Source organism: Staurois parvus, unplaced genomic scaffold (assembly GCF_062004578.1).
Source record: "Staurois parvus isolate SC_StPar_1 unplaced genomic scaffold, SC_StPar_1.0 ptg000661l, whole genome shotgun sequence".
NCBI classification, from domain to species: Eukaryota; Metazoa; Chordata; class Amphibia; order Anura; family Ranidae; genus Staurois; species Staurois parvus.
In genome coordinates, this window is record NW_028318457.1 from 1,034,831 (window position 1) to 1,058,721 (window position 23,891).

At 41.8% G+C, this 23,891-nt stretch overlaps 1 protein-coding gene across 5 annotated transcripts in view; it reads left to right on the forward strand.

Annotated features, from left to right (window-relative positions):
• Nucleotides 1-23,891, forward strand: part of HPS4 (HPS4 biogenesis of lysosomal organelles complex 3 subunit 2) — a 72,368-nt gene that overhangs the window by 617 nt on the left and 47,860 nt on the right. For 2 of the 5 annotated variants that reach the window (XM_089651728.1, XM_089651731.1), the window contains exons 1-5: nt 3,974-4,122; nt 6,686-6,827; nt 10,281-10,371; nt 13,887-14,030; nt 20,016-20,123. In XM_089651728.1, the coding sequence (XP_089507854.1) occupies nt 6,790-6,827; nt 10,281-10,371; nt 13,887-14,030; nt 20,016-20,123 (381 nt within the window). In that variant the 5' untranslated portion in view covers nt 3,974-4,122; nt 6,686-6,789. Of the gene's footprint in view, nt 1-3,973; nt 4,123-6,685; nt 6,828-10,280; nt 10,372-13,886; nt 14,031-20,015; nt 20,124-23,891 lie in introns of those variants that run through there. The other 3 variants (XM_089651729.1, XM_089651733.1, XM_089651732.1) reach the window with 3 other exon arrangements.

The following is a 23,891-nucleotide window of genomic DNA, read 5'->3' on the forward strand; positions in this document are numbered from 1 at the left end:
ATAAAGAGTGCTAACTTCCTGTTGTAACTCTGGGACAGGAAGTGAAGGGAAACCTCCCAAATGGAACACAGGCTGAGGATTTAACCCTTCCATGCTCTATCCAAAACATATATATTATATATATATACACTTTAAAGTGAGGCTGTGGATTGTTTTTTCCAGTGGGGAAGGATGGATTTTTATTGCTGTCTGTGTTTTGGCTGGAGATATTTCTGCTCACTTTTTGCCCTACTGTCCACTCTGTGGGATAATTATTAATAATAGAGTAGATGTCAGCTCCAGGTGACCACATGGATAGTGTTTCTCCAGAAAGATCGACATCTTCACCATGTCATGTTTAGAATTTCGCTGACTGTATCCATACTCCATCTTTTCCAAGTAGAATTGTCTTTTGCAGTTAGTTGGTTCTCCTCCTAATATGTCCACAATAAGACGTCATCAGCCTAGTCCTCTGGGCTTCCAGTGCAAGGCTGGCCTTGATTTGTTGAAGGATCCATGTGTTTATCTTACTTGCTGTCTATGGCATTCATTGAATTCTTAGCAAACACCAAAGTTGAAAGGTATCCATATTTTTCCTTACTTGCTTCTTCATTATCCAGCTTTTACACATGCGGCAGACCTTGCTGCCCCTCTGACAAGCCATCCATCATGGGTGGCTTTTCAGAAGTGTTTGCCAGGCATTGAGGAACTGATATGAGACTTCTCAGCTGTTTTAACATTGTAAAGCCTGCACCACCATGCCATTGTATTCACTTGAATGGGTCACATTTGGTGGCGGTGGTAATGGCAACAAAGCACAACTTTTTTGCTGCAGTATGTATACTACCCCATCAGGCTGAATGATGAGGATTGGTATACCTGGCTCACATCTTCCCATATAATAAACTTTATTGAGCAAATAAAATGTGCACATAAAATGGCTTACGCGTTTCGGCAATAAGCCTTAGTCATGCCCATCTGACTGCCTTTGCAGCTTAAAGCCTAACTCCAGCTTTTCTATCACTGTAACCGCCTCCCGCCTGCAGTATAAGGAAATGACGGGCGCAAGGCAGTTCTCTCATTCTGGGAGGACGTCATATGATGTCTTCCCACTCTAATCGCACGCAGCGCAGCGATTGATGGTGCGTTGTGTCCCTGGGACACAGCGGATCACCGATCAGCAGAAAGAGCTGTCATGTCATGTGATCAGTTGTGTCCAATCACAGCTGATCGCATGTAAATAAGGAAATGCCGGTTAGCGGCACTTCTTTCCGCACAAGCTGTCATGCTGACAGCTTTTGAGGAGAGCCGGTAATCGGCATTCCTCAGAGGGGACATCTGCACTGATGATCAGTGCCCTGATGATCAGTCTAGCCCCATCAGTGCCACCTGTCATTGCCCATCAATGCCACCTGTCAGTGCACATCAATGCCACATATCAGTGCCTACCAGTGCACATCAATGCCACCTATTAGTGCCCATCTGAGCTGCCTTTCAGTGCCAACTATCAGTGCTGCCAATCAGTGCCTCCAGTCAGTGCCATATATGAGTACTGCCTATCAGTACCCATCACTGCAGCCTCATTAGCCCACATCAGTGAAGGAGAAATATTACAATGTTTTATAACAGAAACTAATGAAAAAACTTTTTTTTTTTCTCAAACTTTTCCACTGTTTTTGGTTTGTTTATCAAAAAATAAAAAAACCCAGTGGTGATTAAATACCACCAAAAGAAAGCTCTATTTGTATGAAAAAAAGGATAAAAATGTCATATTGGTACAGTGTTGCATGTACCCAGTAGGCAATTGGTTAAACAGTTTATTTGGGCCAAGCTGGCTCAAACAAACAATTCTCTTCACTAAGAATTGTAGCTGCTGTCAGCTCTGCATCAGCTATATAAAGCAAAGAGCACTGTGTGCCGGCTGCCAACAGGGACTTCCATCCCATTCACTGAGCAAAATCAATTCATCGATCAATTCCCGCCTTTCACAGATAGCTTTGCATCTTTCCAATGAATACAAGGATTTCACAGACTGGTTGAGGTGGAGAAGCGGGCCGATTATGTTCTGATCCCTACCACAACCAGAGGAAGCCTTGTATTCATTGATGAGTCCTCATGCACACTGGACGTTTTTACAGCTGCTGTTTTTGGCTTTTGACTTTTTTTCCTGCAGCCAGTAAACTCCCCAGCATGTTATCCTATGTGTCCATGCACACAGACTGTAATCAATGTTTTTTTACAAAACCCAGGGCTTCTACAGGAGTTTTTTAGCTGTAAAAATGCTCTAACGGTGCAAATCGCGGTAAACCTGGATGTTTTTTTTTTTACCCCAAACAATTTTTTTTTTTTGTAAAAAAAACCGCTAAAAAACGCAAACACGAAAAAATGCGGCAAAATGCTGGTACACGCTAATACAAAAATGCTAAAAAAAACACTGAAAAACTCACGTTTTTAACATGACTTTACACAGCTAACGTTACAAGCGTTATTAAAACGCCCCGTGTGCATGGAGCCTAAGCGTACAAGGCTTCCTGTGAATAGCTGAGCAGCACACAGCCCCACTCAAATTTTGAATCTTTGCCACTGAGACATTTACATGCAGACAGTTATCCTATTAGCATTACATTGATTTCAGTATAATGCCATTAAAATGACTGCCAACAAGTAGGTAGGGGCCTATTCTCACCAGATGTGTTGGGCTGGAATGGACAGCCTTGCCCAAAGCATAGACAAAGCAAAAAGCTTGTTTCCTTATCCTGTTAGTTCATACCTAGTAAAACACACACAGCACTTCATGTAAAACAGCACACTGTTAACCCTTTGATCGCTCCAGATGTTGACCCCTTCCTGCCCAGTGTCATTAGTACAGTGTCAGTGCTTTTTCTTAGCACTGATCACTGTATTAGTGTCATTGGGTTGTCAGTGGCAGTTAGTCAGTTCCCTCCAGTGTCAGAATGCCCGCCGCAGTCCAGCTATAAGTTGCTATTACTAGTAAAAATTCCAGTATATATCCCGTCATTTGTCTAACTTTCACGTAAACCAATTAATTTACACATATTGGGATTTTTTTTAGGAAAGACATGTAGAAGAATACATTTTGGCCTAAATTTATGACGAAATTTGATTTTTTAATTTTTTTTTACTGGACATGTTTAATAGCAAAAAGTCAAAAATATTTTTTTTCTCAAAATTGTCTTTTTTTTTTTTTTTAGTGCAAAAAAAAAAAAGACGCACAGGCGATCAAATACCACCAAAAGAAAGACCAATTTGTGGGGGAAAAAAGGACAGAAATTTAATTTGGGTGCAGCATTGCATGACCGCGCAATTGTCCGTTAAATTAATGCATCGCCGTAACGCAAAAAATGGATTGGTCAGGAAGGGGGGTAAATCCTCAGGAGGGCAAGTGGTTAATTGAACAAACTGAAGTTAGAAGCTGATTGGCTACCATACACAGTTGCACCAGATTCTGAGCGCTCCAGTTTTAGTAAATCTCCCCCAATGTGCTCTTCTCATTTTAAATCTGGACGTGGTCATTGGATTTATTGTCTAATTAAGTCAATGATGTTGTGGTTGGATAATTAGGGGAAGATAGAGGAAGGAAGTGTGTAGCCACTGGCAGGTATAACACAAGCAGTTGGTTTGTTTCTTTGATGTAGATACAGTGCACATTTGTATACTGTACCTTGATAAAATTCTGTATCGTAAAGACAGGGCAGAGAGAACAGAGGGAGGAGGATTTACTAAGGGGAGAATCCTCACTGAAAAATGTGAAAAGCAAATTACACTTCACTCTTACTACTCAGGCATGTGCAGATACTTTTCATATGATTAGATAATTGAGGTGAATACTAACACAATATTTTCAGTGTAGATTCTCCTTCTTTAGTAAATCAGCCACTATAATTAGCTGAGAGCTCCCTTACATCCTGCCAGTAACATAGACCAGTGCGTGTGCTCCACCTACTGGTGTGTTTGTAATATTACAGGCTAAGTGGGGAGGGGGAGGAATCACGCGAATTGTGTCTTGTGATCATTGATGTGATCTTGACTTGTCTTCTCTTCCTTTGGTGTTTCCAGGCTGACTGGTTTGGGTGGATGGTGAGGAAATGCTGTGAAGGCGACTGCGCTCACCTGTCGCGTGAGGTTGGTGCAATATATGAGATGAATGTTAGATGCAGATAGACAAGGAAAAGAGTGCAGACTATTCACATGTGATCACTCGCGGCACCGAATGGGGGCTTGTCAGGATCTCATGTAAAGTTCTTTTCAACTTAATATGGGGGCACTGCACAGGTGTACACTGGATGATGGGGGCTGTATGTTCAGGATCACTGTCTCCTTGGGGCCTGTCATAGCACTCCACAGATCTCTGATTTGAATAGGTTTCTATTTTTATAGCTTGAAGACAATAATCTGATTAATGCATGGTATTGTTTAAATACAAAAATAAATATTATTTTATTCTATGTAACCCATGGAGTGGTTGTAGTTGATAGTCATTTTACCCATGCTGTTTCTTGTTTATAAATATAGTAGTATTTATGCTTTAGGGCCCATTTAGATTAATGCATGTGTGTAGAGGCACTTTTTTTTTTTTCATGTTAGGTAGATGTGTTGACATTCATGTTGATGTGCATTTTCCCTGCAATTTGAAATTTATAATTTAGAGTTGATAGAGTTAAGGTCGTCATAGATGTATCAAAATTCATCTGGTCCAGCAAGGACCAGGCGGATTTTGATCCATGCTTGCCACTGCAGTTGAACAGAAGTTTATCTATCAATCAATTTCTGTTCAACCTCTCTGTCAGATAAAAGACACTCGATCAGCTCTGATCTGTGTATTCTGACAGCGGGGAGACTCCTCCACTGTCAGAATACAATAGTACAGCAGGGAGGATGCCCCTATCCATCTTGAATGTTTGGGTGGAGGAATCAGTTCAATTTTTTTTTTCATTCAGCCCACTGGATGAATGAAAAAAACTGAACAGTATATGGCAGCTATTGGCCATGTTATATGTGTTTTGATATGTCGCTGTTGAATTGCATAGGCCTTTCAACTTACTAAAATATAGTAAAAAAGGACTATTTTTTTTTTTTTTTGTGGGTTGGACAAATGCATTTTAGCCCATTGTAACACATGTTGAGATGCAACGTTGTAATTGGGGCCTCTGCACAATTGTCTGTTTTCATGCGACAAAACTAATTTCTCTGCAATAAAATGCATGTCAAATAGAAATCCATTTTTTTTGCCTATACAGTATATCTGCACATCGTAGCTTAGGCCCCTTTCACACCTGAGTCATTTGAGCCATTTGAACTAGTACTTTGTCCTTTGACACCAGATTTCAATTTTGTTCTGCGGGGCCCGTTCATACCTGAGTTATATGCCAAAGAAATACAATACATTTTCATGCCTAGCAATGGTCTCCTCCCAATCAGTTGTAGTAACCTGCTTTTAACTGGCCTGAATAATAAAGCGTACTCCCGAAAATGTTTGTACAAACACACTTAAAAAAAAATATGCCAAAATGAACAAAGCCAGTGCTCAAAAATTAAATACTGGAAATAGCTGGATTAGTATGCCACTAGAAAAATGTGGATGTGTTGCCCCCCCCTAATTCCTGCCACTTCTTTTTGATTAATGTTGAAGGATGAGTTGGACCCTCCCACTACCTTTTAGGCTCAATTTTGGGAAAAGTAAGAAATCTTCTTTGCAGGGGGGGGGGGGGGTGCCGCCGCACTGCATGAGTTATTTGCAGTTGGCCTAGGGGAAGGGAAAGCAGTTGTATCTGATTATACACTTCCCTGACAGATGGTGCTCCCCTATGCTCAGGCTGTGAACTGATCCTTAGCGTCCTCCCTTCTAATGCAGGGCTGTGGACCTTGCATCTGTCCAGATGCATCCAGCTGCCAAAGTATAGAGGGAAAGACGCTGTGGGGACAGGCCTTGCACTACAGAGGAGCCTGTGGGAACAGAGGCCTGGGATAGTGATACTGCTTTTCCACGTCCATAAATTAGTATTTAACCTTTCCAGTGTGGGGGCAGCCCCATTGAAAGAGGATTTTTTTTCCCCAGAGTTCACATTTAAGATTTTTGACAGGTTCACTTCAACTTAGCTCTCTCTAGCGGTGTATACTTACCTTTACTTCTCTCACCCGCCACTTCAGTCAGCCACTGTCAGGGAAGGGAAGACCTGTGTAAGCTATGAGTTACGGGAATCATAGCTTGGACAGGGCTACGGCCTCCCTTGTGAAAGTTCTGTCACGAGGGAATGAGTCACATGCTCCTCCATACCTGGAAGATTTGGGTGTTTCCTTTGGCTCCCCTCTGTAAATGAAGCAAAGAAAGGGTGAGTATATGCGGAGGATGGTGTATTAAATCAAACCTGTTGCTTTGCCCTGAATGGGAAAAGCATAAGTTTGTTTTATATTTTTCGGGGGGATACCAGAGGTATAATCTCACTCCTGCTACATTGTAAATACATAACTCAGCACAAAGACCGAGATTTTCGCCCTTGTGGTCCTAGCAGATGGGTTTGTTTGTAACTGAGGCTTGAGAGGCCTGGTCCCCAGAGCTTCTGATAGCTGGTTAATCCATCCCACTTTAATCCACCAATAAATGATCTAGTGGATATCATTTTAATCATAAGTAAGCAGTTTGCAGAATACTTTACATTGACTGTTTTAACTGTGCTTGACTTTGCAGTTGAAGGGAAAGATATGCTACCGCACAATGAATGCTGCAAATTTGTCACAGTGAAGTGTTTGTGGCTGTGATGGGATTAAGTCACACAACTGTCCAGTAACTTCATGGCATCTCCCATTGTAGAAACAAAGCCAACATTATGGTGAGTCTATGTTTTACAGAGCATTTATTTTACTAGCATTTTTATTACTCTACAGGATCTATATAGCGGCAACAGTTTATGCAGCGAGACAGGAAGGGAGGCAGTACAGTTAAGCTGGCCATACGCCTTCCGGCTGAATGAAAAAAATCAAACCGATTCCTCCATTTATGCTAACAGTTCAAATGGATGGAACTCACTGCTGATCACCTGTCAGTACCCGCATAGTGCCCAAGTGGATTCAGGCAATGTTTGGCCAACAATTTTCTGACAGGCTCCTTCAACAAGGTTCAATTAAACAAACAACTTTGTTCAAACAGAGCAGTACCAGCAGGCCATACACTGCTTGAACTGAGGCAAGCAGGAATCAGCCAATATTTGAACAGTGTATGACTATCTTAAGAATTCAAGACATTGATTAGGTGGGCCTTGCCCATTAGAGTTTGCAGTCTTCAGGGGAGGGGCAAGCAATCTAAAAGGTCATAACTGTGGAGTATGAACTGATATAGACTGTAGAAGTTCTGTTTTTAGGTGGAGGCAGTTAGGATGAGTTTTCAGGGATTGCCTAAAAGGGGGGAGTAGGAGACCGCTAGACAGATTGGGGCAAGGTTCTGGAGAAGTCTGGGTGTGAGCATGGAAGGAGGCGACAAAAAGAGCTAGAGAGCCGGAAGTGTTGGGCGGAATGGAGAGGACGGTTTGGGTGATATTTTGAAAGGAGGTTGGTGATGTGGCTGTGGATAGAGTTGTTAGTATTTTGGGTTTTATTCCCAGGGCTAGTGGAAGCCAGTGGAGGGAATGGCAGAGAAGGGTGTGATTGGTAAGATGGATGAGTGAGAATAAAATAAGAATCGTATATGTCAAAATTGTTAAGACACAAAAACAGGAAGATAATGCAATATATCACAACATAACAAAAAAAACCTAGATGATGGGAAAAGGATGGCAAAGGTGGAAATAAGAAAGTCGAAGAAATTAAAAGTGAAGAGACAGTGGTGCACTGCACATTTCCTTTAGGTTTCTTCAATAACTGTCCTTAAAGTAGATCCTTGTGCTTATGGCTAGAGTTCCCTAAACCTTTTTAAACAAATAAATATGCATAATGGTACATAATCAGTATAACTAAATGGGAAAACATAGTCTCCATTTTTAATGAAATTGAAGTTTTCCTTTTAAAGCTGACCTCTGGGCACAAAGGCTTTGATTTAAAAATACTCTTAAAACAACACAAAGGAAATAAAAAACACTTTTTGTTCACTGTAGTCTTTTGCCAGCCCAGTTATTACCTTGTAAAGGTATCATCATCATCACTATGCTGTACATAGCCTATTCAGAAAACAGCACTGTGAGGGGGACCCAGCTCATACCAGCTAGTGCAGACTGCCTGTAGAAAATTACAGGAGAGGTTCAGATGCAAGACCAATCACCCTACGTAAAGAGAGAGCGCAACAGTGACTGTTCTGTAACACAAAACACTCGTGCCAAGTACAGGAGCTGATCCGTGCTGGATTACTGCACAGATCTGCAAAAAAAAAATAAAAGACACCATGTAGGAATACAAATGGCTCTTGCGTTTAGAAAATAGTTTAGCCTGGATTTAAGATTTAAAGTTCACCTTTTAAGGAAAAATAGCCTATACAGGGTCTCCATGAGGTACGAAAAATTCTGCAGCTTTAAAAAAGTTGAATAAGTTAAACGTACTTGTAGGCCATTTATGTCCCCCAGAAGCCTGGCTGAAAATCTCCCATCTGAGCTCTGTGATGCTGCAAGTAGAGACATTGATGTGGATTCTAGTGAGGAAGCGCACTCACTCCACTGATGCTAGGGATGAGCTTCCAGCAGCTACATTGTCCTAGCAACAGGACAGGACACAAATCTATAAGAGAATTTCAGCCATTCTTCTGAGGGGTGGGTGCAAATGGCCTACAGGAATTTCAACTCCATTAGTCACCATTTGTTAACGTCTTCCTACTGACATTATGCAAACAGCTTGCCCTGCCACACCAATGCGTCCTCGAGTTTTTTGTTGAGAGTGCACTCAGAGCACACTGACTGAGCTGTCACCAACAGCTCCCGGTCACAATTTGTAATTGGGAGCCAGCGGGACCTGCTCCTAATCATGTGACAGCCAATCACCGTGATCAACTGATTGGGAAGAAAAACTTTTTATTACCTTCTGGGAACCTTGACTGTATAGGCTATATTCTGTAAAAGATGATCTTGGCCTGTAAGACAACTTGTGCCTACATATGTAACCCTCTTCTAAAAATACGAATTGTTGGTCTGTCTGCAACACTTTCTGAGACACTGCTCTGGATTTGGAATGATAAAAAAAAAAATAGATTGAAGTCAAATCTGATCTGCTTCCGTGTTCCAGATAAGTAACTAAGAAATTACTGAAACCACTGGATCCACACATCAATCAGGCACCTAGAATTTCCAGGAGTGGTCAACAGTAACAGCCTCCATATCCATATTCCCTCAGAATTGGAGACCTTTAATGACTTATTCTGGTGTGAATTGTACTTGTGAAGCGTGCTCAATATACTCTCACCAGCCACTTTATTAGATACACCTGTACAATTGCTTGGTAACACAATTTGCCAATCAGCCAAAACCAGGTAAGCAGCAACTGCAACATCATTTAGGCATCTAGATGTGGTGAAGACGACTTGCTGAAGTTCAAACCGAGCATCAGAATGGGGAAGAAAGGGGATTTAAGTGACTGAACGTGGCATGGTTGTTGGTGACAGATGGGTTGGTCTGAGTATTTAAAAAACTGCTGATCTACTGGAATTTTCGCGCACGTCCATCCTTAGGGTCTGCAGAGAATGATCCAAAAAAGAGAAAATATCCAGAGAGCCGCAGTTCTATGGACGAAAATGCCTTGTTGATATCAGAGTTCAGAGGAGAATGGGAAGGTTGGTTCAAGATGACAGAAAGCCAACAGTAACTCAAATAACCACTCGTTACAACCAAGGTATGCAGAATACCATCTCTGAACACACAACACTTCGAACCTTGAAGCAGATAGGCTACAGCAGCAGAAGAGCACACCGGGTGCCACTCCTGTCAGCTAAGGATAAGAAACGGAGGCTACTATTTGCACAGGCTCACCAAAATTGGACACTAAAAGATTGGAAAAACGTTGCCTGGTCTGATGAGTCTTGATTTCCCTAGAGATGGTCATGTGTGTAAATCCCAGTAGATCAGTTTTTGATATACTTAGACCAGCCTGTCTGGTACCAACAATCATGTCACATTCAAAGTCACCTAAATCCCCTTTCTTTCCCATTCTGATGCTCAGTTTGAACTGCGAATCATTCACCACGTATACAGTTGCTGCCATGTGATTGGCTGATTAACAATTTGTGTTACCAAGCAACTGAACAGGTGTACCTAATAAAGTGGTCGGTGAGTGTAGTTTGCTGATCATTTTTCTTTTTGATATAATTGCAGGTTGAGTTACTTCTTTCTTTATGATGGTTCAAAAGTGAAAGAGGAAGGTGACCCCACAAGGGCTGGAATTAATTACTTTTACCCCCCTCAGGTAATCAACATTATCTGCAAAATTCTATACAAATTACAGATGTCATTGGCATTGTAGAGGCCTAATATGAGGCAGTGTTGCAAAAAATTAGATTTAAGAAAAAAACAAAACTGTAGAAAAAAAAGCAACTGTGGAGAAGAACAGGAGTGACATGTAGTGGTTAAAAATAAAAAAGTGCAACCATTGATGTTTGCACAGGCAGTCTATGTGCATTGGGGTCTGTTTTACAGTCAAGTGTAGCTGTAGTGCAGCAGGCCAGCTCTCTGGTTAATTGTTAATTTGTGCTATGTAGATACTAATTAGTGAGCCAATGAACATGCACACCAGGAATTCTGAACTGCTTGATGGATTTTAGAGAGGGTTCAAGCAGATCTAAATGAAAAGCGACCCTTTGCAGTTGGCACTATAGGGTATATACTGTAAATGTCCGTATAAAGTGTTCAGGTGCCTGATCTACCTTTTTTTGAGTGCTTGTCTACAAAGTGGACCTAAGCATGCCTAGTTGATTTTCAGAAAGTCAGTATTTACATTAATTGATGTATATTTCCAGGTTTTTAGTGTTGATTTAAAGACATTTGCAGCCTTTTGTAGAGGGTTGCTTTAATTTTGTAACAGGCGTACTTTAAATTAACTGCTTGCCAAGATACCATACGCAAGCATTGCATTACTTCAGGACTACAGTGATATATTATTATACAGTGTTTATATAGCACCAACAGTTTGCTCAGCGCTGTACATTGCAATGGGAGACAATACATGAGACAGTACAATGACAAAACAATGCGATACACGAGGGGTTCGGGGGCCCTGCTCCTTGGAGCTTACAATCTAGGAGGGAGGGGATAGTGGTACGGGAGGAATAGCTGTGGGGGATGGAGTGGTAGGAAGAGTGGAGGAGGTTGGCAATTAGCAGGGGGGTGGGGAAGGCTTCCATGAAGAGGTGGGTTTTCAGGGAGCGCCTAAAGGAGAGGAGAGTAGGTGATAGTCTGATGGATTGGGGTAGGGAGTTCCAGAGGATGGAAGAAGCCCTAGAGAAGTCCTGGAGACGGGCATGGGAGGAGGAGACCAGGGAATATAGGAGTCAGATGATGGAACCATTGTGCACAATGGGAGGGCACAGGCATTTAACGCTGCCAGAAGTGCCCAGGGCTGAAGAGTCTAACAGAGGCTGCAGCATTGAGACTGTGTGAAGGTAAGGGACACAGATTACCACATAAGAGCTTTTCCATTGCAGAGTAGTTTTTCTTAAAGCAGGCCTGCAACCTCTTCACCCATTTCCATCATCTTACTCTCTGCCTCTCTCAATAATAATTATTATTATTATACAGGATTTATATAGTGCCAACAGTTTGCTCAGCACTTTACAATATAACAGGAGACAATACAGCAACGATACAGTTCAATACAAGAGGGTTAGGAGAGCCTTGCTCCTTGGAGCTTACAATTCTTTTCATAGCTTTTTTTTTTTTTCTTGTCCATCCCACACTAGGATTCTGGGCTAGGTGAGAATGATGTACACTGGTACCCTCAGCCTCCTGCGATACTGATGTCATGCATGCCAGGACACCTTAGGGAACTCAACAGCGCATGTGCCGCTGCAAGTCATCAAATGGCAAGCTGTCTCTTCCTGGTTCTTGCCGCTTGACCCTGGTGGTGATATGCGTGCGTGTCACTAGGAGGCCAACTGCAAGAACCTGTAGGAGACAGGAGTCCCCTGATGGCATCAGTAAAGAAGATGGTATGATGTTCACATCTGGCACGTTTCAGATGTCATATGACTGGTTCTCTGTTCCACTGTGATTCCTTGTGACAGCCCTGTTGTCACTACTGTGTCCCACAGTGGTATAGTAGTTGGTGGAATGCCAGTGACAGACTTTTGGAGTATCAAACTGTCAGCATTCTTCAGCAGGCTTGGATCTTCCTCACAGCAGTAGGACAGGTAAGTATTGTTTTCTTTGCGTGAATGCCTTTTGTTTATTTGGAAATGCAGCAGAATCACTTTGTTAGTTGCATAAAACAGAACCATAGGACATGAGGCTGCAGGATTGCCCCGACGTTCTTGCTGTATCTGGCTACAGGGTATTTCATAGAAATAGAGTGGCATTTCTTTACAGAAACAGTATTTTGTGGAAAATATACATCATTTTTTTTTTGTTTTTTTCTGATCTTTTATACAAATCCTACTTTCCTACTCCTCATGTTCTACATACTTTATTTTTCCCATTCTCTAATCTCCCTACTTGCTGCTTGTGTAAAGAAAATATTGACACCAAGAGAGGCATATAGTATATACAATACCTCTGAGCAGGAGTGGACTGACAACTCATGGGGCCCCTGGGCAATAGGGGATCATGGGGTCCGTGTCCATGCCCAAACTCAAAAACGCCTATGAAAAAGGTACCAGGGGCATCTCATGGGGCCCCCTACTGACCCCGGGCCCTCGGGCAGTGCCCGAGTTTCCAAATGGTCAGTTTGCCCCTGCCTCTGAGTGACATTTCCAGGTGACTACCTGTCTATTTTTGCAATTCACTACATCTCATTATTGCAAAGTATAAAGAAAACGACTTTTAACATTGTGACCATTCTTCCACCAGATGGCGCTCTTCTCTCATGATGTAATGAAAATACATGAGTAGTTTATTTCATGTTCTGATCTAAGCAATGCATGCAACTGTACTGATAAATGAACTTCTTTGTTTTGAATGAGGATATTCATTGACTGGTAAAGAGTAACAGGATGTTTAATTTTAGATCTTCTTAGGCATTGTGGAGTTTTTAACTTTTTTTTTTCTTTTATGAGGCAACATATTTCCTTATAAAATCATTTTTTTCTGAAAATAAATCAAAAGTACTGTATGTATTTTTTTTTGTGGAAAGAAATCCAAGAAAACATTGGAAGAAAATGCAATGGATACTAATCTAAGAAATTTTGTTCAGCTAGGAAATATTATTATTGTTGTTAATATTATTATTATAAAGCATCAACAGTTTTTGCAGTGCTTTACAATATAAAGTGAGACAGTACAGTTACAATACAATTCAAGAGGGTTAAGAGGACCCTGCTCATAAGAGCTTACAGTCTAATACTAACAAGATTTGCTAACCAGGCAGGTTTATTTACTGCTACTGTGTTGCTAGAGAATACACAATGTGGAGTTGAAAGCCCAATTTATTTCATCTTTTTTCTTGCTGGGTAGTGGGGTAATGGTTAGAACATTTGGCAAGTTTTTATTACTGCCCTCTTGGGGAAGATTTCTTTTCACCTCCTTGACAAAGTGACATGGAGGGGAATTACAGGAACTTAGCAGGTTCTAACACTAAACCCCCTCTCTATCTTAAATTTTATATAAAAAAAAAATATTTGCTGTAGTTATCCTTTTAAATGCTTTTGTGAATAATATAAGCCACAATATAAAAAATGCTGTCTTAAACTTTTTTTTATCTCCTTTTATTTAGTAGTATTGGCTTTTTCAATAGCTTCACCTAAACACATTACCACCATCTCTGCTTTTTAGACATGTATTGACCAGCAAGAGTTACTGTGTGGACAGATTGCTGGGGTTGTTCGCTGCATGACCGAAATTTCAAAGTCTCCTCCGAACCTCATCAGGCTGCGGAAGCTGAAATTTGCTATTCAGGTTCATGGCGAGTATTTGTGGGTGAGTGTGCTTTGTTTGAATAGCTAGTGCAAATACTTTTTCTCCCTTTTTTATGGGTACTATATGAGTTTACCAGTACAATTTATATGTGCTGTTTAAGTGGTTCCCAACCGCGCTATAGCTGAAGGACGGCTGCAGCATGGATATGTAATCCTGGGATGACGTCCATAGACGTCATTCCAGGACACGCCCCCCTGCGCGCCCCCAGCGGCGTGCACCCGGCCCCGCCGGTGATCGCTGTGTCCTACAGACAGCTGATGACATGGTACGGTAAACGGCCAATCATGGCAGTTTTTAACCACATGATCAGTTGTGTCCAATGACACAGCGATCACCGGGTAAATACAGTTGCCGGTTATCAGCTGCACTTTCCTCACTCTGATACAGCGTGAGAAAAGTACTGCCGAGAACCGGCAATTGTCAGCGAAGGGATCAGTACTGATGATCAGTGCTGCCTTCCTGTGCCATTCACCTGTGCTTATCAGTGCTGCCTTCCTGTACCCACCTGTGCCCATCAATGCCACCCATCTCCATCAGTGCCACCCATCTGTGCCCATAAATGCCATCCACCTCCATCAGTGCCACCCACCTGTGCCCATCAATGCCACTCACTTGTGTCACTCAGCAGTGCCACCCACCTGTGCCCAGCAGTGCCACCCATCAGTGCAGCATCATCAATGCCACCTCATCAGTGCCTCCTATCAGTGCTGCCTATCAGTACCTCCTCAATGCCCATCACTGCTGCCTATTCGTGCCACGTCATCAGTGCCCATCGGTGCCGACTATCAGTGCCCATCGGTACTGCCTATCAGTTCAGCCTCATCAACGCACATCAGTGAAAGAGAAAAATTACCTGTTTACAAAATTTTATAATAGATACAAAGAAAAACTTTTTTTTTTTTTTTTCAATTTTTTTGCTCTTTTTTTGTTTATAGCGCAAAAAATAAAACACCCAGTGGTGATGAAATACCACCAAAATAAAGCTCTATTTGTGTGAAAAAAATTATAACAATTTCATATGGGTACAATGTTGCATGCCCGTACAATTGTCATTCAAAGTGAGATAACGCTGAAAGCTAAAAACTAGCCTGGGCAGGAAGGGGGTATAAGTGCCCAGTAGACAAGTGGTTAATTAAAGGATAGGTTCACCTTTGGGAACACGTTACATGTTCCACCTGTTTTTAGGGTGGAACATGTAACATGTTCCCATAGCTGCAGCTACATCCGCTGCCCCCCCTTTCTCTGACAGATAGTATGGGCAGAAGTTTCTCCGTACTATCTGTCAGATTTGAAAACAGTGCGGCCTCCACCCACGCGACCGTGTCATTCATTCACGGACTTTCGTGAATGAATGAACTGCAAGTCCCGACAACCTTAGCTGCTGGCTTGTAGCTTTCAATGAATTACCACAGCACTGTGGAGCGCCATGGTAGTTTATTGAAGCTTCCTGTGAGAATATCTGCTTGCACGTACATCCCGTACGGCAAGCAGATATTCTGACAGGTCTGCAGGAGTGCTGCATGGCATCAGCTGATCGCTGGTGCAATTCCTTACAGGCTCCTTTTGGACAAAAATAATGCACATTTTTTACCTGCAAAAAAATGTGCATTTATTATTTAATATTAAAAATTAAAAAGAGTTTTTTTTAACCCAAATAGAAGAGAAATATTACAGCAGTATTGTGCTACAGAGCCCCCATTACAGAAAAGAAAACGTCTCATCATGCAGTCAACTACATAGTCAAAGAATTGAAGCATTGGCTTTACACCACATACATGTTACAGGTTATAAGTAACTATATCAAGTACATACAAAAACGGCAAACTGAAACATAAACATTAGCCTGAAGGGCCTCGCAGGATTCGCATTTTAACCAGATCCAGTGGTCTCAACCCAAAAAGCCCAAAATTTGCCAAGGCATCCCCTTTGTTGGTATATATATTTTTCTAATCTCAAGGAGTTACCCAGAAAATGAATCCATTCTCTCTGGGAGTTAGGAGTTTTTTGTTTTTTTTAATCCAATTGCTCTCCTGAGGATTTACCCTCCTTCCTGACCAGGCCATTTTTTGCGTTACGGCTCTGCGTTCCTTTACCTGACAATTGCATTTCCAAGAAATCAAAAGTAATTTAGGTGCCACAAATAGAGCTCTGGAAATAGCTACACGGATACATTCTCTAGGCTCAACATCCCCCAATATACTCAACAGACAGCATTTAGGGTCTAGTGGAATTGTTGCTTGGAACACCATGTTAATGGTGTCCTCCCCCCCTTCCAATATAGATGAAGTTTGGGGCAACACCAGAATAGATCTCCATAGTCGCATTGGCATTTTGGGACAAAGGAGATCTGGCTAAATACCCGTTCTATGCAGCCACAGTGGGGTATAATACACTCTGAGTAGAATATATAGTTGTGACAGTCTTTTGAGACTCATTAAGAGAACAAGTGGTAACAGCCTCAAAGGCCTCTTCCCATTGATCACCTGACATGGACCTCAGGTCTCTTTCCCACAGTGCCAAAACCTTTAGGGGGTACTTATTAAGATGTTCATTCAAGAGCTTAAAATCAAAGTGTGGAACAGTAACCTAGAGGATTTGGCAGTAAAAATCAGGTCAAAGAGTGGCATAGGTGATGGACTCCTGCCAGGAGTATCCCCCATCACTCTTAACAGCATGTCGCTGGGGAGAACAAGGCCACCATCATCGTGGAGGCGCAGAAAATGGAATTCACGAGTCTAAAAGTTTTTAATGGGATTACAACAGGGTTGTTGTGCAAAAAATAAAGAAGCTGCGGCATAAGGATCATCTTGATCAGGTTTGTTTTACCCACTACAGACATATTGAACTTGGACCAGATTTTAGTTTTTATCTCGAAATCGAGTAAAGAGTGGAGAAATCTTATGCCTACAAAAATCTGCAAGGACCGGGGTAACCTATAATTCCTTAGTATTTAAACTTAGTAGTGATTGGTATTGGGCAGGAGTGAGCCACGGGCTCATCTGCATCCCCATCTAGTAACATCAGGGCAGATTTGGTCCAATTAATAGTTAGGCCTGAAAAGGTCCTAAATTTAACAATGATGTCCATGACTGCTTGTAAGGATGATGACATGTCTCTAAGCATCAATATCATGTCATCGGCATATAACATGACTTTCTCATGTAAGGGGCCGTATTGAAGGCCAGTGATATCAGGACTAGAGTGAATAAAAGCAGCCAGTGGCTCAATGCCAAGGGCAAATAAAAGGGGCAATAGTGGGCAGCCCTGTAGGGTTCCTCTGTCCAAGGTGAATGGGGCTGAAACTCTACCTGACACTCTGATTGCAGCCTGAGGCTTACAGTATAAGAGACGAACCCAGGAGGTTAAAACTTTACCAAACCCGAATTTGTCTAGCACTGCCCGCAAGTACTGCCATTCAATGTTGTCAAAAGCCTTATTGGCATCAAATGATAGTAGAGCCCTTTGTCCCATGTTTTATGAATGGGATTTGCATGTTCATATATAGCTGTCGTAAATTGACAGCAGTGGATTTGTGTGGCATAAATCCTGCCTGATCTGGGTGGATAATGGAAGAAATAACTGTTTTTACCCGAAGGGCTAGTACTTTGGCAAGGATCTTAATATCACACTGTAATAAAGAGATGGGCCTAATGGAGTCAGGTTCTAGTGGATCTTCCAGGTTTCAGCAATTAAATAATTTGTGCCCTGGAACATGAAAGAGGATGTCGCTGGGAAATGAGGGCCTCAGTATACACCTTATGTAGAAATGGCAAAATTTGTTCCTCATAACGAGCAAACACCTTCACTGGTAGGCGATGATGTGCTTTTAAAAAAAGAAAAGAAAGTATGGCCTAAGCTACAATTTCTTTTGTCCTCCTGTGACCCAGAGTCAGTTTATAGCTGGCTACTGCCCACTATAATGGAGCAGGGCTGCTCCAGGTTTGGAAAGCATCTCGACAGTCAGGATCAGCCTGGCTGCCTGATTAACTGTTGGCTCCACTTCTCGGCCAGCCGCTCCTGTCCCCTCCCCAGCCTGGCACTCCAGTGAGCACTGGAGAGGCAAAGCAAAGAGTGAAGACTGGCAGTAACTTGTTCTCCACACTGAGCAGACGGAAAACTGAGCGATCACCCGTGATGTAGTCATTCAGTTCTCAATCTTAGAGCCCAAGTGGGACAGCTGCAGCATCACACCAATGTTGCACCATGGAAGTGAGTATGTGAATTTATTTTTTTTTTAAATCCTTTACTTCTCATTTAAGTACAAATTTACTAACTAATTTCAGCCAGAGTAGTAATGCTGGGGAAGCAGTGCAGAATCAGCAGCTTATGTGAAAGTTTATATCTTGATAAAACTCTTATTTAAGCAGGGTCTATCAGTTGTACAGACAAGTTCTGTCCTTGTCTTAATGTGGTTCTAACTATAGTTTAAACGCTTCTCGCTACAGTACATACATAGCGGGGCGGCAGCTAGAGGAAAAACTATGTACTGGTACGTCGCTGCCTGTTTACACCAGCCTACTCCTGCTGTGATTGTACACAGTGGGAGTCTGTCAGCAGGTCCTGGCCAGTGATTCTTGGCTGGGACCTGTTTATCGACTGTGTACAATTCCAGCCTAGAGTCCTGTGTTGACTATCTTTGCATAAAATCAGCACATAATACACCCCTTACGCAATTGTTAGGCACTTATTTAACCCCTTGACTGCCCTAGATATTAACCCCTTCCCAGCCAGTGTCATTAGTACAGTGACAATGTATGGTATTATCACTGATCACTGTATTAGTGTCACTGGAGATGTCAGGGGCAGTTAGTTCTCCTTACCGTCAGTGTCAGATTGCCTGCTGCTCTATCGCAGTCCTACTATAAGTTGCTGATCATCGCCATTAGCAGTATAAAAATAAATAGAAATTCCAATATGTATCCTATAGTATTTTTTTCGTTTGTATTTCAAAAAGTAAAAAAAAAAACCAGTGGTGATCAAATACTACCAAAAGAATGCTCTTTTTGTGTGGAAAATGCCATAAATTTTGCTTGGATACAGCGTTGCATGACCATGCAATTACCAGTTAAAGCAGTGCAGTGCTTAATGGGAAATAATGGCCTGGTCATGAAGGGGGTAAAACCTTCTGGAGCTCAAGTGGTAAAGTGAGCAGAAGAAAGTAAAGCCTAGTATATTGTAAGCTCCAAGGAGCAGGGCCCTCCTATCCCTTTTGTATTGAACTGTATTGTCTCCCATTATATTGTAAAGTGCTGAGTAAACTGTTGGTGCTATATAAATCCTGTATAATAATAATAGTATATCTACATTCCCTACCATAGTGGGTATACACAATATATAATATAAAGTACTGGTTGGCTGCAGTGCACTTCAAAACTTCACCAGAAGGTGGCACAATATAAAATGTGTAATTGAATGACTCATTATTACTGCACAGAGGGATATTATGCAGAGAGAAGATTTTACATTTTACTGGGCATCTCTTTGGAAAGAAATGTATTTCCTTTAAAGTCTACCTAGGGCAGATAAACACTGAGGAGTAAAATAAGGGCCCATTCACACCAGCTGTGGTGTGTTAAACATACGCAGAGGTGCCAAGGCATCCCATTTATTAGAATGGCCTACCTAACTTGCCACAACAAATCAGAGATTTTCAGCAGTGCACTGCAATGGTAATGCATTACTGCTTGTTGAAGTGCCATTCAAAATTGATGGCACCGCATTGCATCAACATGCATTACTGTATCGCACTGGTGAATGGGCTCTAAGCGGGTAGTGTTAGGGGGTGATCTAACATACAAATTGATGAAGTGACTTGGAAGGTAGTCTAGAAGGGCTAAACATCCAGGTTTTAGATTGTAAAAGCAGTTGGACAATTATTGTAGGTACCTCTCATCACAGTGTACATTGTTCCTGATAATATGTTACAGACTTTCTAGATTTGATCACGGCACCAGCTCTGCCTCATTGTTTACTTTCTTGTTAAAGGCACTTGGATGCTCAGTGGATGTTGCTGATGTCAGCTGCAAGTGTTTTCTGGAGGATCTTGTTGGGCTCTTCCGGCTCTATAATGGACCCTTATGGCATGCTTATCAGGTAAGTATATTTTTGCTAGAGAGCAGCTGGTTGACAGTTTTACATTGCTGCTTGGAGCTTTAGGTTATGTTCCCATCTCCATGTTGTGGGTGGGGTGCATGGAATACATGGTAACAAGTGTACAAAGAAGCCTAAAATACAAATGATGTGTTTTATATCAGATAGAACTGTACTTGTGTCTGTTGATTTGTTAGGTAAATCATCTTAAAAAAATTCACCTTCATGTAGTGTTATGTGTGAGTAGCTAGATATGATTAAGCAATACAGAACACCAGGGTTAATAATTATCACAGGTGTCCGAGATTGTTTTCAGTGATCAAAAGAGCCCTGACACACAATGCCATCCATGAGTTAAACTGAAAAACAAAATATTTCATCTTTGTGACACTTATGCAGGCCATAGATGGGTCGAAAATCGGGCGATAATAAAGTCGGACGATTTTCGGATCGTTAGTGGGCTAAATGTTCGGCCGTTTTTTGGTATTTTGGCAAATTTTTTTTATCGGTAAAGTTGGAAAAAAATCGGCTGATTGTGCCGATCGGCCGATTTTCGCAGCAATGATGGGCAAATTGGCCGATCTTTTACCGATAAAAAAATCTGCGCATGAGCAGTGACCTGCAAGAGGAAGACAAAAAGAAGAAGAGGATGAAGAAGAGGAGGAAGAAGAGGATGAAGAAGAAGAGGAAGAAGGAGAGGATGAAGAAGAAGAAGAGGATGAAGAAGAGGATGAAGAAGAAGAAGAGGATGAAGAAGAAGAAGATGAAGAAGAAGAGGATGAAGAAGAAGAAGAGGAGGATGAAGAAGAAGAAGAGGAGGATGAAGAAGAGGAGGATGAAGAAGAAGAGGAGGAGGATGAAGAAGATGAAGAAGAAGAAGACAAGGATGAAGAAGATGAAGAAGAAGAAGACGAGGATGAAGAAGACAAGGATGAAGAAGACGAGGATAAAGAAGACGAGGATGAAGAAGAAGAGGAAGATGAAGAAGGGGAAGATGAAGAAGAGGATGATGAAGAAGAAGAAGAAGAGGAGGATGAAGAAGAGGAGGATGAAGAAGAGGAGGATGAAGAAGAGGAGGATGAAGAAGAGGAGGATGAAGAAGAGGAGAATGAAGCTGAAGAAGAGGATGAAGCTGAAGAAGAGGATGAAGCTGAAGAAGAGGATGAAGCTGAAGAAGAGGATGAAGATGAAGAAGAGGATGAAGATGAAGAAGAAGAAGGAAGATGAAGAAGAAGAGGAAGATGAAGAAGAAGAGGAGGATGAAGAAGAGGAGGATGAAGAAGAGGAGGATGAAGAAGAGGAGGATGAAGAAGAGGAGGATGAAGAAGAGGAGGATGAAGAAGAGGAGGATGAAGCTGAAGAAGAGGATGAAGCTGAAGAAGGAAGATGAAGAAGAAGAGGAAGATGAAGAAGAAGAGGATGATGAAGAGGAGGATGAAGAAGAGGAAGATGAAGAAGAGGAAGATGAAGAAGAGGATGAAAAAGAAGATGAAGAAGAAGAGGATGAAGAAAAAGAAGAAGAGGATGAAGAAGAAGAGGAATTCCAGTCCGGCAAAAAGTGTCCCTGCAGAGAGCTCCGCTATTTCTTTGACAGTTCCTTGACATTTATAGCGGTTGCAACAATGTATCTATTTGTTTCTGAATAAAAACATCTGTATCCTAAATGGATACAAATAGATACATTGTTGCAACCGCTATAAATGTCAAGGAACTGTCAAAGAAATAGCGGAGCTCTCTGCAGGGACACTTTTTGCCGGCTGTAGACGGAATGAAAATTGGCCGATTTTTTTTTTTACCGTTGCTGGTAACATCGGCCGATTGAAAGACCGATTTTTCATTTTTTTAAAGAAATCGGCCGATTTTCGACCCGTCTATGGCCTGCATAAAATAGAATTTGCATAATAATTTGGAACAGGGTGTATCTGCTGGACTTTTTTTGTAATACAGTTCAGTGACTGTGATTTATTATTCTATTGGAATGCTGGGACATAATCTGCTAGCCATATAAGGTAACTGATACCTTCAGTCAAATTTCAATCTGTGTGTAGCCCTCTATTCAACAGAAGCTGGTCATTAGAATGCAAAACCAGCATTAGATCAGCCGCTGGAGCGCCAATCAGTGTATTCTGTTGGAGTGGGGGATAGTCCCCACTGTCAGAATACAGTAGCACAGCAGAGCTGTTCCTACATCCACAATGCTTGCAGGAATGGAACAAAAAAAAAATTCAGCGTGCCTGCTTCACCACCCAAACACACCTTGCTGTTTTTCCTCTTCCTGATAGTGGAGAGCATGGAGCTGTCCTACAATGCATTTCCATAGCTCAGGATGTAATCTTGAATAACATGTATTTTATGGTGAATAAGAAATGAATGAATCAGACTGATCATTCACAGCATACGTTAGATGTAAACCCTAAATTAGTGATGTTTACGGTTGATTTACTAAAACTGGAGAGTGCAAAATCTGGTACAGCTCTGCATCGAAACCAATCCGCTTCCAGGTTTTTTTTGTCAAAGCTTAATTGAACAAGCGGATGTTAGAAGCTGATTGGCTATTATGCACAGCTGCACCAGATTTTCCACTCTCCGGTTTTAGTAAATCAACCCCTTTGTTAGCTAAAGCACTGTGTATTTGAGCAATTGCATTTTTTAATTTAAAATACTTGTTTTCACCTTTTTTAAAAGTTTTTACTATCTCAGAGCTGCAGGGCTCTGTCCACCCAGCCACATAATTCTAAAGTTTGGCCAGCTCCTGAGTCCCCCCACCTTGGGCTGCCCTACTTGCAGGGCTCAACAAGGTCACTTTTGGCCGTCTGGCAGAGCCAAGGCTCACTGTCAGCTCTTCCATGCGCAATCCTCACCATCTTCCTGAACAGCCAATGGGAGAAGTTGCTGTCTCCAGCTCTCCTTCCAATTGGGGGAGGTTGAAAAGGGGGCAGGCAGGAAGCTCTGGCCAATGCAGAGGGGAGAGGCTGACGGTGCCAAATCTTCGCTCCCCCACGTAAGGTAGGCATGTCATACTCGGCCAATGGAGGAGAGAAGGTGAGGAGCTCAGTGGGTGGCTGCCAGGGCACCAGGTCGCAATTCCTGGTCACTGTGGCAAACTGACGCCTACAATTTGTTGAGCCCTGGATTAGAACACCAGTTAGGCTTTTAGTGCTATTCAAAAAAGGGAAGTTTGTGAAAAGAGATTCACAGAAAAGCGGCTACATTATGAACAGACCGTGACACTCAGAAAATTTTCCAAAAATTATGCTTTATTACACAGATATAAATATGACATATGGGCATTCGCCCTGGTTTACCATCACCTCAGTATGAGACAATAACACACAGACCTAAAACCATATAAAATGACATCAAGACCGGTCTAAATGTATGTGCAACAGAAAAAGTGACTGCAAGAGTCTAATATCTCTGTAGTACAAACACATAGGTAAACACTTCCCTGAAGAGGTGTATCCAAAAATTATACCATAGGTATACCATAATATTGAATAATGAATTTACACCAATATCATAATGGTGAATCCCGAACAGGGAATCCAAAAATTATACTATGGACTCGTCCATGGAGGACCGCAAGATACTGGATATGTTGATATCTCTCATAGAGGAAAATGAGGATGGTGATGAAAGTATAACAGACTTGGATAATCCCAACAATATAATTAGAAAGGTTGATCTAAATATTAGATCGACAAAAATGCCGAAAATTCGTTCCAATATGAGGATCTCGACATTTCTAGATTTTGTTGCTGATGACCTTAA